General features: G+C 53.2%; 1 protein-coding gene and 1 long non-coding RNA gene across 3 annotated transcripts in view; one reads left to right on the forward strand and one right to left on the reverse strand.

Moving 5' to 3' along the window:
- Window positions 1–310: 310 nt before the first annotated feature.
- SOX12 (SRY-box transcription factor 12) lies at window positions 311–5,051 on the reverse strand. Its single transcript, XM_033186000.1, has one exon. The coding sequence runs from the start codon at window positions 4,651–4,653 to the stop codon at window positions 3,706–3,708; it is 948 nt and encodes a 315-aa protein (XP_033041891.1). The 5' UTR covers window positions 4,654–5,051; the 3' UTR covers window positions 311–3,705.
- Window positions 5,052–5,287: 236 nt separating this feature from the next.
- LOC117068600 overlaps window positions 5,288–13,573 on the forward strand; it is a 17,092-nt gene continuing 8,806 nt past the window's right edge. Inside the window, exons 1-3 of one of the 2 annotated variants that reach the window (XR_004431184.1) lie at window positions 5,288–5,437; window positions 8,026–8,213; window positions 9,807–10,079. This is a non-coding gene — a long non-coding RNA (uncharacterized LOC117068600). Of the gene's footprint in view, window positions 5,438–8,025; window positions 8,214–9,806; window positions 10,931–13,573 lie in introns of those variants that run through there. The other variant, XR_004431183.1, reaches the window with a different exon arrangement.

The raw sequence follows: 13,573 nt of genomic DNA on the forward strand, positions 1-13,573 counted from the left end.
GCTATTCTTTAAGACAAACTCAGATGATGACCTCCCTCCTACCTGCTTTTACCAGGGGAGGGACTGGCAGTGAGAATGGTATCAGCGGGGGGCCCTGGAGGGCCTGTGGGCTGAGGCTGGAGTCTCTAATTGACGTGACTGGTGTACAGACTAGGAAAGTGTGCAGCCCCTAGGTTGGTGTTGATGGCGTTGGTGAAGACTCTTGACATTGGGATACATCCAACGGGCCTAGCGGCCAATTCCCTTCGTCCAGTCCCTTGAACCCTCTGTTGTAGACTGAGTTTCTCTAGAAACAGACAATGAGACTGAGTTTGGGTTGCGAGATGTTTATTAGGAATAAGCACCTGTGAAAAGAAGAGGAAGCAGGCCTGGACATAGGAAGTTAAACTGTGCTGCAGGCCTGACGAAGCCCTGGTTGTTCTGGGCCTGCTGGGAGTACTGCCTGTCAGTGTCTGTCCCATGTTGGATTGAAACGACCAGGTGTTTATACCATGCCTCACTCAGACACCAGATACAGGCTGTCCCAGGAAGGACGTGGTCTCAGGTGCAGTGGCTGTCTGCAGCTGTGGCCACCCTGATAGCACTTGCCGTAGCTGGGGAAGTCCTCCCTTGAAGGCAGTTCTGGGGGCAGGTATCCCTATCTTCCACACCTTCTCAATTCTACCTCCTCTTAGTTTTTTTTTTTTGGCCAGCTTGCTTTCCACCAGCGAGGCTGAGATGAAGCAGTCACTGTAAATTCCACACTCAGCCCTGGCTCTTACTGGGAAAACAGGAGCTTTGTTCCAGCTTAGGAATACACTGGATCTGACAGATGAAGAATTAGGGGGAGGGGTGTCAGAGGGACAAAGGAGGGAAAAGCCTTGGACTCTGCTGTAAAACACCAGTCAGAACCTCAAAGACAAGAATCACTACACTTCTGTTGCTCTCTGGTCATTCAGTTAATCTACTCTGCAGGTCAATGTGTGCCAGGCACTGGGACCAATCCCACCACTCCAGCCCCTCAGCTGGGGGCTTAACACAATCTGCAGATTCAAACAGGGAAGGAGAGGCAGCACCCCGAAGCCATGCTTCACCAGGAGGCAGACCCAAGCCCCGTCTCTGACCCTGGCTGCTTGCAAGCCCTCCTGTAAGTCGCTTCCCCGCCTGACCGTTTCCTTCTCTAACAATGGAGTAACATGATGGGCACCATGTTGAATGCTTCTCATCTCAAACTTCATTTCATCCTGTGAAGCAGCTACTATTATTATCCCCATGTTACACATATGGAAAGAAGAGTTGAGACTTAGTTAATTTATTCAATCAAGGTCACACGGGTACTCAATGGTGGAGCTGGGCTTTGAGTCCAGAGTGTGGCCCAATCTTGCTTCTTAACCCTCATTAAAGGCATGGTCAAGCCAGCCCCCTCAGACCAGACCTGCCTGCAGACTTGTTTCATTTGGCCCACAGAGATTTAAAAATAGGAGTCAGCTTTCATTTTGAAATTAAGATGACTCAGAAACATCCATCCAGCTTTTCTTGAAAAAATCTGGCCACCTGGCCACTGTGGACTGCATTCCCACAGGGTCACAACTGGCAAGAGGCAGGCCCCTTGAAGTGGGTCATGACACCAGTGTCCACCTCGAGTCACTTGTTTATGTCCTGCCTGGTCCCTACAGGGATGAGTTCGCTATTCTTCATGAAGGCCAGGGATTCCTGAGATAGAGGCCTAGACAGGCCAAGTGGCTTGCTCTGGGACACCCAGCTCAGGCCCAAATCACACGGACTTGAATCTAGCAAACTGTTTAGGGAGGGTTGAGGAAAAGCACAGACATGCAGAACCACAGGGCAAGGTCGGGGCAAATACACTTTATTCAGTCCTGGCATCAGACTGGCGGAGTCCTGCTGTGGGTGCCAGTGCCCCAGATGGAGGGACCCCACCCCTCAGCTACGAGACTAGTTCTCCAAGACCACAGACAGTGACATCTCTTCACTCACATGACGGGTTTTTTTTTTCATTGTCTTTTTTTGTTGTTGTTTTTCTTAAAAAAAGAAAAAAAAAAAAGAGAGAGAGAGAGAAAGAAAGAGCGCAAGAAAGGCCCAGAGCCGGAGCACCAAGCTTAAAGGAGGCAGCTGGTGGCTTTGTCAGCGACGGGAACGCGTGGGGCAGAGACCTGCAGAGACCCTGGGCAGGGGTCCCGGAGGACTCTGGGACCGTTTGTTCCTGAGATTTGTGTGTGTGAATGAGAGAGTGTGAGTCACCCGGGAGGGTGAACACATGCCGGTGAGATACAGGTAGTGAGGGCAAGGGGGGTGTGGGGAGGCCGGAGGGGCGGGGCTGGACAGAGAGATGGCGGCGTGAGAGGGGTCACAGCATCAGGGACAGGGCTCCCGAGGGCACCCTGAACTGGACACAACTTCCTCCTAACAACAGCGTTCTCCCCATTTCTCAGGTGGAAAAACCGAGGTGCAAACGGCCCACCTCTACTCGGAATCCATTCTCAGTCTCACTGGCCAAATCGATGGTCTCTCTCAAGCCAGATGTTTAAAAGCGGGACTCTTCCTGCCATCACATCAGCTATCCACGCCTCAGTCCCAAACCCCTAGCACCAAAGTGCCTCAGTTTTTCCCGCTGAATACTGCAGCTATGGGTACTGAGGGTGGACCTGGGTGGCAGGAAGGGCAGGTGGGCTTAGGGAGGAGCCCAGGTTTCGGGTGCCCTGAGGTGAGGGGGCACTTCCCAGGAGGGGGTGGGGGAGGAGCAGCAGGGATCCTGTCCCCAAACAGACTGTTAAGGTGTCTTGGTTTTGAGTTTTCTTGGGTGGTCCTTTCCTCTACTGCTGGATTTCCAGAGAAAGACACTACCTCCCAATTCCCAGTTGGGGAAAAAAAGGACGTACAGATAGGCAGTAGAGGCAGCCACGCGATCCGAGAGGTCGTGCGCGTGGGTGTAGGAGACCCCATACCGGAAAAGGGGCTATGCCACTTGGGAGAGTTTCAGGCCCAAACCAACCCTTCCGAGTGCTCCTCCCATTAAGGCAGCGACGCCCCGTTGGGTGGAGAGGAAACCTAGGACTCCCGGATCAAAGGATTTCCCAGGATCGCTCTACACTCGCCCCCGCTTTTGCCCGGAGCGGGCGAAGAGTCCGGCTCCACTGGGACCAGCCCCCTCCTCCCAAGAAGCATTAAGCATGCGCATGAAGGGGGTGGGCCCCAGCGGAGAGGCGGGCCCTAGCGCTCCGGGGATAAAAGGAGTGCGCCCCTCCCCCCAGGGAAGGGAGGGGCACAGGAGGAGCGCGCGTTGCCACCCAGCCGCATCGCCCCCCTAACCCGGAGAAGGCAGGCTAGGCGAGGGAGGAGGGATTCCAGAGCAAGAGAGGGGGCGGGTCCTCCGGCCACGAGGAGGGGCGTGTGCAAAAGGGGGGAGGGGTGCAGGTCTGTAGGAGAGGACGGGAGGTGTATCGGAGGGGGCTGGCTGCTGGTGGCTGTGCAGGAGGGGGCAACGTGGGGAGGGGCTTGGGTGTCAGGGAAGGGGTGGGGGTTGGGCTGCCTTGGGGTGTGTCTGCGGGGGAGGGGCATGTCTGGATCTGAGGGGGGATGGGCACGTCCAGGAGGGGGGAGGCTACGCGGGAGATGGGGTGCCAGCCTCGGCCTCCGAGGGGCCCCAATACCTGATTCCTGTATGTAAACAGCTGGTTTGGGGGCGTGCGCGCCCCGCTGACGGTGGGCTCAGTAGGTGAAAACCAGGTCGGCGATGCTAGACGGGCGCCAGTCCCCCGCGATCATCTCGGTAACCTCGGGGGTGCAGTAGTCCGGGAACTCGAAGTGCGACGTGCCCGAGGGAGGCTGCAGGTCCGGGTCACGATCCAGGGCGCTGCAGTCCAGGCCGGCCGGGCCAGGGGGCAGCCTAGACAGAAAGCCCAGCGACTCCTCCCCCGACGCCACCGTCTCCTCTTCGCCCTCCTCAGCCGCTGTCGCCTCCTCCTCCTCTTCCTCCAGCTCCTCGTCCTCCGACGGTGTCGGGGAGGCGGCGGCGGCGGCCGCCCCCTCGCCCGACGGCCCCTGGGCGCGCTCCGCTTGTCCCCGGGCGGCCCGTCCCGCCGGGACCATTCTCCACAGCTCCCGCCCCGGGGTCTCGACCAGGCGCACTTCCAGCAGCTCCTCCTCGTCGTCTTCATCGTCGTCCTCGGGCGCCGCCGCCCCGCTCCCCAAAGGCCCTCCCGCTGCTCGGCGGCCCCCACGGCCAGGCAGCTGCGGCCCGGGCTTCAGCCGGCTGCCGCCGCCGCCGCCACCACCGGGGGGGCGGGGCCGCGCCTTGGCGGGCGCCCCCTTGCTCTTTTTGCGCGGCCGGTACTTGTAGTCCGGGTAATCCGCCATGTGCTTGAGGCGCAGCCGCTCCGCCTCCCGCACGAACGGGATCTTCTCCGAGTCCTGCAGCAGCTGCCAGCGGCGGCCCAGGCGCTTGGAGATCTCCGCGTTATGCATGTCGGGCCACTGGTCCATGATCTTCCGCCGTTCATGCTGCGACCACACCATGAACGCGTTCATCGGCCTCTTGATGTGGCCGCTCGGGGTCTTGCACCAGCCGGGCTCGCGCGCCCCCTCCTCGGCCGGCCCGGGTCCCGGGGGCGGCGGCCCGCCGTCCCGCTTGGCCCTCGCGCCCCGCTGCTGCACCATCGCGCCTGGGCCCGGGGCCGCTAGACGCCGCCGGGGGCCGTCCGCATCCTCCGCGGCTGGGAGTGGGGGAGGAGGCAGCGGCGACGGAGGGGCGGCCCCGCCCCACGACTCGGCCCGGCCCCCGCGAGCTGGGGAGCGAGGAGCTGGGCGCTCGGGCCCAACGGACGGCGGGGGGAGAAGGTCAGCGCGGTCTCAGGCGGGCTCGGCGCGCCCCCGCCACCTCCGGCAAGTTGCGTCCTGGCGCACAACACACATTGTTTTGCGGGGGCCGAGGAATTGCACCCTCCGGGCCCCCGCGGGCTCTTCCTGCAGCCTCCGGCTCCGCCGCGGCCCGCGCGCGCCGCTCCCCGCCCGGCCGCCGACGCCTTTCAGTGTCTTTCTCCCCGCGCGGCCCCGCCGGCGCGCGCGCCACCCCTCCCCCTCGCCGTCTGCGGGCCGCTGCGGCGCGCGCGGGGCCGCCCCGTGTAAACACCGAGGTGCCCGCTTGGGCTGCGGCCGGGCCACGCCTCGCGCTCGGGCGTAGCGTCACCCGTTGCTGGGCAGAGAAGCCGGTATTTGCATCTCCCAATCGCTGGCCGCCGGAGCGGGGCGGGGCTCGGGCTGCGGGGCTGGGCGGTCTTGCGGCTGGGATTGGGGGAGACCGGCGAGATCGGTTTCTTTTCTTAGGTTGTGGGTTGGAGGAAGGATAGGGGACGCGAGCCTGCCTCCCATCTGGCGTTAGACGCTTGTCCCTGCACCGCGTTGCCTTTTAAATTTTAGCTTATTCCAAGACACCTGCCGTCAGGTAGGATTCCGCCCTTTCCTCTTTCAGGGACGTCTTTTCGGACCGTCCCAGCAGAGAATTTGGAGGGACCAAGACTCAGGAAAGCTTAAGGGGACGGACTCAGGTTGTCGTAGATGTTGCCTCCGCCTACTACACACAGGGTCCAACCACATATGGGACCAGCAATGCTTTTGGACCCAATGAACAAATCCCTTTTCATATATATGTATATTTAATCTCGTTTGAGGCTCCACAAGAATCCCGAGGGAGAAAGGAATATGATAATATGATGCCCACTTCCCAAATAGGAAACACCGAGGACACGCAGACTAGGATTCGATTCCTAGGCTCGCGGTCCCAACTGTCTTTCTCCCCTGCTCAGCACCAAGGGCCGCGGGGCACCTCGCCTGCCAGCCAAAGGTCCTAAGCTGGGCGGACTTCCAGCTTTTCACAAACCGCAGGCGACATTCGAGGATGCGTGGGTGCGCCATTCCCAGGTCCTACCCCACCCCGTAGCCTCCGCGGTGCCTGACTTGGGCGCGTCGCCCCACCCAAGCCTGGAGAAGCGTGCAGGGGTACGGGGCGGAGCCAGTCCTGGGGGCGTGGCCGGGTGGCCGGCACGAGGCGCGTGGCGGGGAGGGGCCGCGCGCTCCCGGCTCACCACGTGTGAGCCAGTTCGGGCACCACCGGGCGTGTGCCGCCCCTGGGGGAGGTCACCTTCATGGCGTCGCGAGCATGGGCGATGGGAGGGGGCGCTGAGGCCTCGCCCTTGGGAAGCAGGAGCTGGGAGGTGTCCGGATTAGGGTCTTTAAGGTGGCATTCCGCTGGGGCGTAGCGGGCATGGTTTGGGGCCGGGAGAATGCGCCTCTGGCGGTACAGCTCACCCACTTCTGGACGAGCGAAGGCCAAGAGCCGAGCCTGAGGGTGTGGGGCCGGGAGAAAGTACCGAGGTGCGTCTCCGCTGCGCGGGGGGCGGGGTGATGCTCTGGGTGGCGGGGCGCGGGATGGGGGTGCTGGGGAGAAAGTAATTGGAGCATCCCTGGAGGGAGGGGGCGACTCTTAAAGGCACAGAGCGCTTGGAAAGAGGAGGCCCTACTCCCGCCCAAGTGGTCCCTCCGCCTTTCAGAGGCTGAGATCTGGAAAACCCTACGTGTAAAACCTTTACATCTGCAGCCTGAGCAGTCTACCCGATGGAGTCACACTTCCTGTGTTCACATTCCCAGTCCCTCCTTTTCCTTATCCTGAAAATGGGGATAATGCAGTTTCTCCCTCACATGGTTGTTTTACAGATTAAATGAGATAATGCATGTAAACACATCCTGATACCTAGTGAATGTTCAATGAAATTTACCATAGACGGGACGCGGTGGCTTATGCCTGCAATCCCAGCACTTTGGGAAGCCTAGGCGGGCGGATCATTTGAGGTCAGAAGTTCGAGATCCGCCTGGCCAATATGGTGAAACCTTGTCGCTACTAAAATTACAAAATAATGAGCCAGGTTTGGTGACACGTACCTGTAATCCCGGCTACTCAGGAGGCTGAGGCATGAGAATCGCTTGAACCCAGGAGGCGGATGTTGCAGTGAGCCGCTGCACTCCAGCCTAAGTGACATAGTAAGACCCCGTCTTAAAAAAAAAAGTTTTGAGAAACTAGATTTCCCAGTAGTTACGCAGGTCACCAGCAACCCAGAGACATCAACATAATGAGAAAAAAAATGGGCAGGGTGGGGACAGCTCTAACAATTCAGAAAAGGTATCAAAGTAATGATCATAGGACAAATAAAAGCTTTCTTGGAATTATCAACACCTTAACACTTTTCCCATAAATAAAATATTTATTTTAAGTCGTGTATGATAGGCACCACAGTCTTTTCAATGCTCATGGACTCTCAAAGATCTCTCTGACCCTGTAGCTGCTGCTGCTATTATTATTCCAATGTATCTGAATAGTTCCTAACCTTACTCACTGCTTAATTGATTTGGACCAGGGTTTCACTCTTTATTCTCAGCAGTGAAATGCTACATTCATTATTCACCGTGCCTCCTTTCCTTCTTCCATCCATGCATGCATCCATTAATAAGCATTTGACCCTGCACAGTGGTTCACGCCTGTAATCTTAGCACTTGGGAGGCTGAGGCAGGCAGATCACTTAAGCCCAGGAGTTCAAGACCAGCCTGGGCAACATGGTGAAACCCCGTCTCTACAAAAATTACAAAAATTAGCTGGGCAGGGTGGGGCCTGCCTGTAGTCCTAGCTACTTGGGAGGCTGAGGCAGGACAATTGCTGGAGCCGGAAAGGTGAAAGTTGTGATGATTGTGCCTCTCCACTCCAGCCTGGGAGACAGATAAAGTTATCTCAAAAAAAAAAAAAAATCATAAATAAATAAATACATAAACAAACATTTATTAATACTTACCATTCCTTAGGCCCTTTGATGGACTCTGGGGAACTAGAAATGGTTCAAGTCTGGCTGAATCTAGGTCCTGAAAGAACCTTGGACCGCCTTCCCCAGTGTAGACACCAAGAGTTATTAATGACAGAGAGGATGGTGTGGGAAGTTCAGCCGAGAAGATAATGTCTTTTGTTTTTTTCATTTTCTTCCTCAACAGACATTTATGCAGTGCGTGATTCTTTCTAAAACAACTCCCTGGAAGAGAGGACATTTAATTCAACAATTTATTGGCCACCTACTATGCTCCAGGCAGTGAACTTGGAACTTGGGCTACTGGGTTGCAGTAGTGACCAAGACAGTGGTCCCTATTCTTAAGGAGCAAGTGAGGGCAACAGAAAAGAGCAGGTAAACAAATAAGATAATTTCAGATAGTTGTGACTGCTATAAAGAAGATAAAACTGGCTGGGTGCGGTGGTTCACACCTGTAATCCCTGCACTTTGGGACGCCAAGGTGGGAGAATTGCTTGAGCCCAGGAGTTTGAGACCAGCCTGGGTAACATAGCGAAATCCCACCTCCACAAAAATACAAAAATTAGCCAGGCATGGAGGCAAGCACCTGTCATCTCAGCTACTGGTGAGGCTGAGGTGGGAGAATCGCTTAAGCCAGAGATTTTGAGGCTGCAGTGAGCTATGATGGTGCTGCTGCACCACAGACTGGGTGATGGAAAGAAGGGAGGAAGGGGCTGGGCAAGGTGGCTCACGTCTGTAATCCCAGCACTTTGAGAGGCTGAGGTGGGTGGATTGCTTGAGCCTAGAAGTTCAAGACCAGCATGGGCAACATGGCAAAATCCTGTCTCTACGAAAAATACAAAACTTAGCCAGGTGTGATGGCCTGTGCCTTTAGTCCCAGCTACTTGGGAGGCTGAGGCAGGAAGATCGCTTGAGCCTGGGAAGTTGAGGCTCCAGTGAGCTGTGATCGTACCACTGCAGTCCAGCCTGTGGAACAGAGTGAGACCCTGTCTCAAACAACAATGAAAAGAAAACAAGATAATGAGAGGGTGAGTGACTGGGACAGGGGATGATAGAGATGGGGGTGAGTTTCGATCTCAAGATGATGAAGAACCATCCATGTAAAACATTCCAGGCAGAGGAAACAGTAAGTGCAAGGGACTGGAGATGGGAAAGAGCCTGGGACGAGGTATTGAGAGGGCATGGACAGGTGCCAAGACTAGAGACGGGAGTGTATGATGCGTTTATGTTGAGCTGGAGCTGAAGGGCAATACGGTAATTGGTCCTCAGAAGCCAAGTTATGGAGTTCTCTGGGTTGTGGGGAGCCAGGGACAGTTTCTTTATTGCAGGATGACATGATCAGAGGTGCACTTCAGGAAGATTAAGGAGTTTCATGTGTTGTAGTTGGATTGGAGGAGGGAAATTTGAGGGGGGGGAAAATCGCTGGAAATTTTCTTGTGTTTCAAAAATATGTTCACAGATTCTTTTTTTTTTTTTTTTCTTTTTGAGACGGAGTCTCGCTCTGTCGCCCAGGCTGGAGTACAGTGGCGCAATCTTGGCTCACTGCAAGCTCTCTCTCCCAGGTTCACGCCATTCTCCTGCCTCACCCTCCCCAGTAGCTGGGACTACAGGCACCTGCCACCATGCCTTGCTAATTTTTCTTGCTATTTTTTTAGTAGAGACGGAGTTTCACCATGTTAGCCAGGATGACCTCAGTCTCCTGACCTCATGATCCGCCCCCCTTGGCCTCCCAAAGTGCTAGGATTACAGGGGTGAGCCACCGCGCCTGGCCCTTCACAAATTCTTTCATGTTCCTTCCTTCAAAAGAAAGAGGCTAATTCCTCCTCTCCTCCCCTGGTTAAGTGTGAGCTTGCCTCTAACTAATAGAATATGGCAGAAGTGATAGTTTGTGATATCTAAGATTGGATGTAAAAGGCTCTATGTTTTCCTTCTGGCTGTCTTATTTTGCATCATTTATTCTGGGAGAAGTCAGCTGTCATGCGAGGGTACTCAAGCAGTCCTATGGAAAGGTCTATGTGGTGAGGAACTGAAGCCTCCTGCCAACACCAACAAGGAACTGAGACCTGCTTCCAACAGCCATCTGAGTGATCCATCCTGGAATCAGATCCTCCAGCCCCAGTCAAGTCTTCAGATGACTGCAGCCCTGGCCAGCATCTTAACTGCAACCTCATGAATGACCCTGAGCCAGAACTGTGCAACTAAACTTTGCCTGGATTCATGACCCACAGAAACTGTGAGATGGTAACTGTTTGCTTTGTTAAGCCTCTAAGTCTGGGAATAATATATTAAGCAGTAGTAGACAATGAACACAAGATTATTATTCAGCTGTTGAATTGGAAGAGGAGGGGAACAAAAAGTTTTCAGATCACGAAATATTCATTGTGTAAAACTTCAAAAATTCTGAAATTTAAGGAAAAAATATCATTTATTGGGAATTTGTTGGGATTCATTGTCCCAGTGCCAAGAGACACCCACTCCTTTTGTTTTTGTTTTTTTGTTTTTTTGTTTTTGAGACGGAGTCCTGCTTTGTTGCCCAGGCTGAAGAGCAGTGGCACGATCTCGGCTCACCACAACCTCTGCCTCCCGGGTTCAAGCGATTCTCCTCCCTCAGCCTCCCAAGTAGCTGGGACTACAGGCATGCACTACCACGCCTGGCCAATTTTTGTATTTTTAGTAGAGATGGGGTTTCATTATGTTGGCCAGGCTGATCTCGAACTCTTGACCCCGTGATCTGCCCGCCTCGGCCTCCCAAAGTGCGGGATTACAGGCATGAGCCACCGTGCCCAGCCGAGACACCCTTTCTTAACATTTTGTTGTGTTTTTTCTCTGTGTGCATTTTTTATCCAGCTGACTTTATTTTGTCTCCTGAAATCTTCGTTTTTAAATTATAGCTTCAGCATTTAAGAAATGTGTCTACAAAGTCTTCACAAGCATAGATTTTTTCCCACAGTTAATAGAATTTATTTGTCAAGCAATTTTGAAGGGCTTTCACTGTGAAAAACTTAATATTAGGGCTTACTGATATTCTCTTTATCTGAGCAGAAGTATGTTTATTTTTTATTATTGCAAAAGTAATATATATATATAGCGTGTGTGTGTGTGTGATGGAGTCTCGCTCTGTCACCAGGCTGGAGTGCAGTGGCGCGATCTCGGCTCACTGCAACTTTCTCCTCCCGGGTTCAAGCAATTCTCCTGCCTCAGTCTTCTGAGTAGCTGGAATTACAGGCACGTGCCACCATGCCTGGCTAATTTTTGTGTTTGTGGTAGAGATAAGGTTTCACCGTGTTGGCCAGGATGGTCTCAATCTCTTGACCTCATGATCCGCCTGCCTCAGCCTCCCAAAGTGCTGGGATTACAGTTGTGAACCACCGTGCCTGGTCTGCAGAAGTAATATATTTTAATGATAAAAAGTCAAGCTATACTGAATTTTTTGTTTGTTTGTTTGTTTGTTTTGTTTTTTTGAGACGGAGTCTCACTCTGTCACCCAGTGATGCAATCTCGACTCAACTGCAACCTCTGCCTCCCAGGCTTAAGTGGTTCTCCTGCCTCAGCCTCCAGAGTAGCTGGGACTACAGGTGCTCGCCACCACGCCCGGCTAATTTTTGTATTTTTAATGGAGACGGGGTTTTGCCATGTTGGTCAGGCTGGCCTCAAATTCCTGACCTCAAGTGATCTGCCTGTCTCGGCTTCCCAAAGTTTTGGGATTACAGGCATGAGCCACTGCTCCTGGCCTTATACTGAATTATATAAGGTGAAAAGTGAACATCTCCTGTAATCTAGAAAAATGGCGTTATAATGAGTAAATTTTAAATTTTAATGTAATTTTCCATAATTTAAAATTTTTTTTTTTGAGACGGAATCTCGCTCTGTCGCCAGGCTGGAGTGCAGTGGCGCGATCTCGGCTCACTGCAATCTCTGCCTCCTGGGTTCAAGTGATTCTCTTTCCTCAGCCTCCTGAGGAGCTGGGATTACAGGTGTGCACCACCACACCCACCTAATTTTTTTTTTTTTTTTTTTTGAGACAGAGTCTCGCTCTGTCACCCAGGCTGGAGTGCAGTGGTGAGATCTTGGTTCACTGCAAGCTCCACCTCCTGGGATCACACCATTCTCCTGCCTCAACCTTCTGAGTAGCTGGGACTACAGGCACCCACCACCACGCCCGGCTAATTTTTTTTTTTTTTTTTAATTTTTTATTTTTAGTAGAGACGGGTTTTCACTGTGTTAGCAATGATGGTCTTGATCTCCTGACCTTGTGATCCACCCGCCTCAGCCTCCCAAAGTGCTGGGATTACAGGTGTGAGCCACCATGCCCGGCCTGTATTTTTAGTAGAGATGGAGTTTCACCATGTTGGCCAGGATGGTCTCTATCTCCTGACCTCATGATCTGCCTGCCTCAGCCTCCTGAAGTGCTGGGATAACAGGCATGAGCCACCGTGCCTGGCCTGTCTGTTATTTCTTTAGGAAAAATTCACACACAGAGACTCCACAATATAACAGAACAGATGTTTAAACTGGCTGTCCCCGAAACACAACAGGCTTGGGCCTACCTCAGGGCCCTCATTCATGCTGTCTCCTCTGTCTGGAACTCTTTTCACCCCCATCACCACGTGAGCTGGAGCATCTCCTCGTCCTAGCTTCGGCTCTAACGGGCTCCCCAGGGAGGACTGTCCTGACCACTCTCTGCTGTTGCCCGTCCGTCCCCCTCTATCTCAGGTACACAGAATCGCTTCATCTGTGACACATTCTCATTGTTGCCTGTGATTCCCTCACTTTATGTTTATGTGGGGTTGTTTTTAGAGACCTGGTCTTGCTCTGTTGCCTGGGCTGGAGTACAGTGGTGCAATCATAGCTCACTGCATCCTGGAACTTCTGGGCCCAAGTGATCCTCCTGCCTCAGCCTCCCAAGTAGTTAGGACTACAGATGCATGCCACCATGGCTGGCTAATTTCGAAAAATTTTTTTTGTAGAGATGGGATCTCACCGTGTTTCCTAGGCTGGTCTTGAACTCCTGGGCTCAAGTGATCTTCCCACCACAGCCTCCCAAAGTGCTGGAATTATAGGTGTAAGCCACCATGCCTGGCCCTGTGTATATTTATTTTTACATAACATAAAAATCTGTGGAGTCAGCAATCTGACACAAGAACTGGAACACTGATAATAACCTGTTTTCCCCAATGAATTCCTTTGCCATCCTATCTCCTGCCTTCCTTCACCTGAGGTAATGTCTATCCTGATTCTTCCAGAACATTAAAAAAAAAAAAAAAAAAAGCTTTATTGAGATATAATTCACATACCACACCATTCAGTCATTTACAGTGTACAATTCAGTGGCTTTCAGTGCATTCACAGAGTTGTGCATTGTTGCCACAATGGATTTTAGAATATTTTCATCATCCCCAAAAGAAACCATTAGCATCAGTACTCATTAGCAGTCACTCTCCCATCTGCTCTGCCTTCCCTCTAATCCCCAGCCCTAGGCCACCATTAATCTGCTTCTGTATCCAGGATTTGTCTGTTCTGGACAGTTCATGTAAAGAGAATCATACAACATGTGACCTTTTGTGACTGGCTTCTTTCACTTAGCGTCATGATTTCTAGGTTCATCTATGTTGTAGCATGTATCAGAACTTCCTTTTTGTTGCCAAATAACATTCCATTATAGGCCAGATGTGGTGTCTCATGCCTACAATCCCAACACTTTGGGAAGTAGAGGTTGGGAGGATTGCTTGAGCCCA

This window comes from Trachypithecus francoisi, unplaced genomic scaffold (genome assembly GCF_009764315.1).
Source record: "Trachypithecus francoisi isolate TF-2019V2 unplaced genomic scaffold, Tfra_2.0 Lachesis_group21, whole genome shotgun sequence".
In the NCBI taxonomy this organism is placed as follows: Eukaryota; Metazoa; Chordata; class Mammalia; order Primates; family Cercopithecidae; genus Trachypithecus; species Trachypithecus francoisi.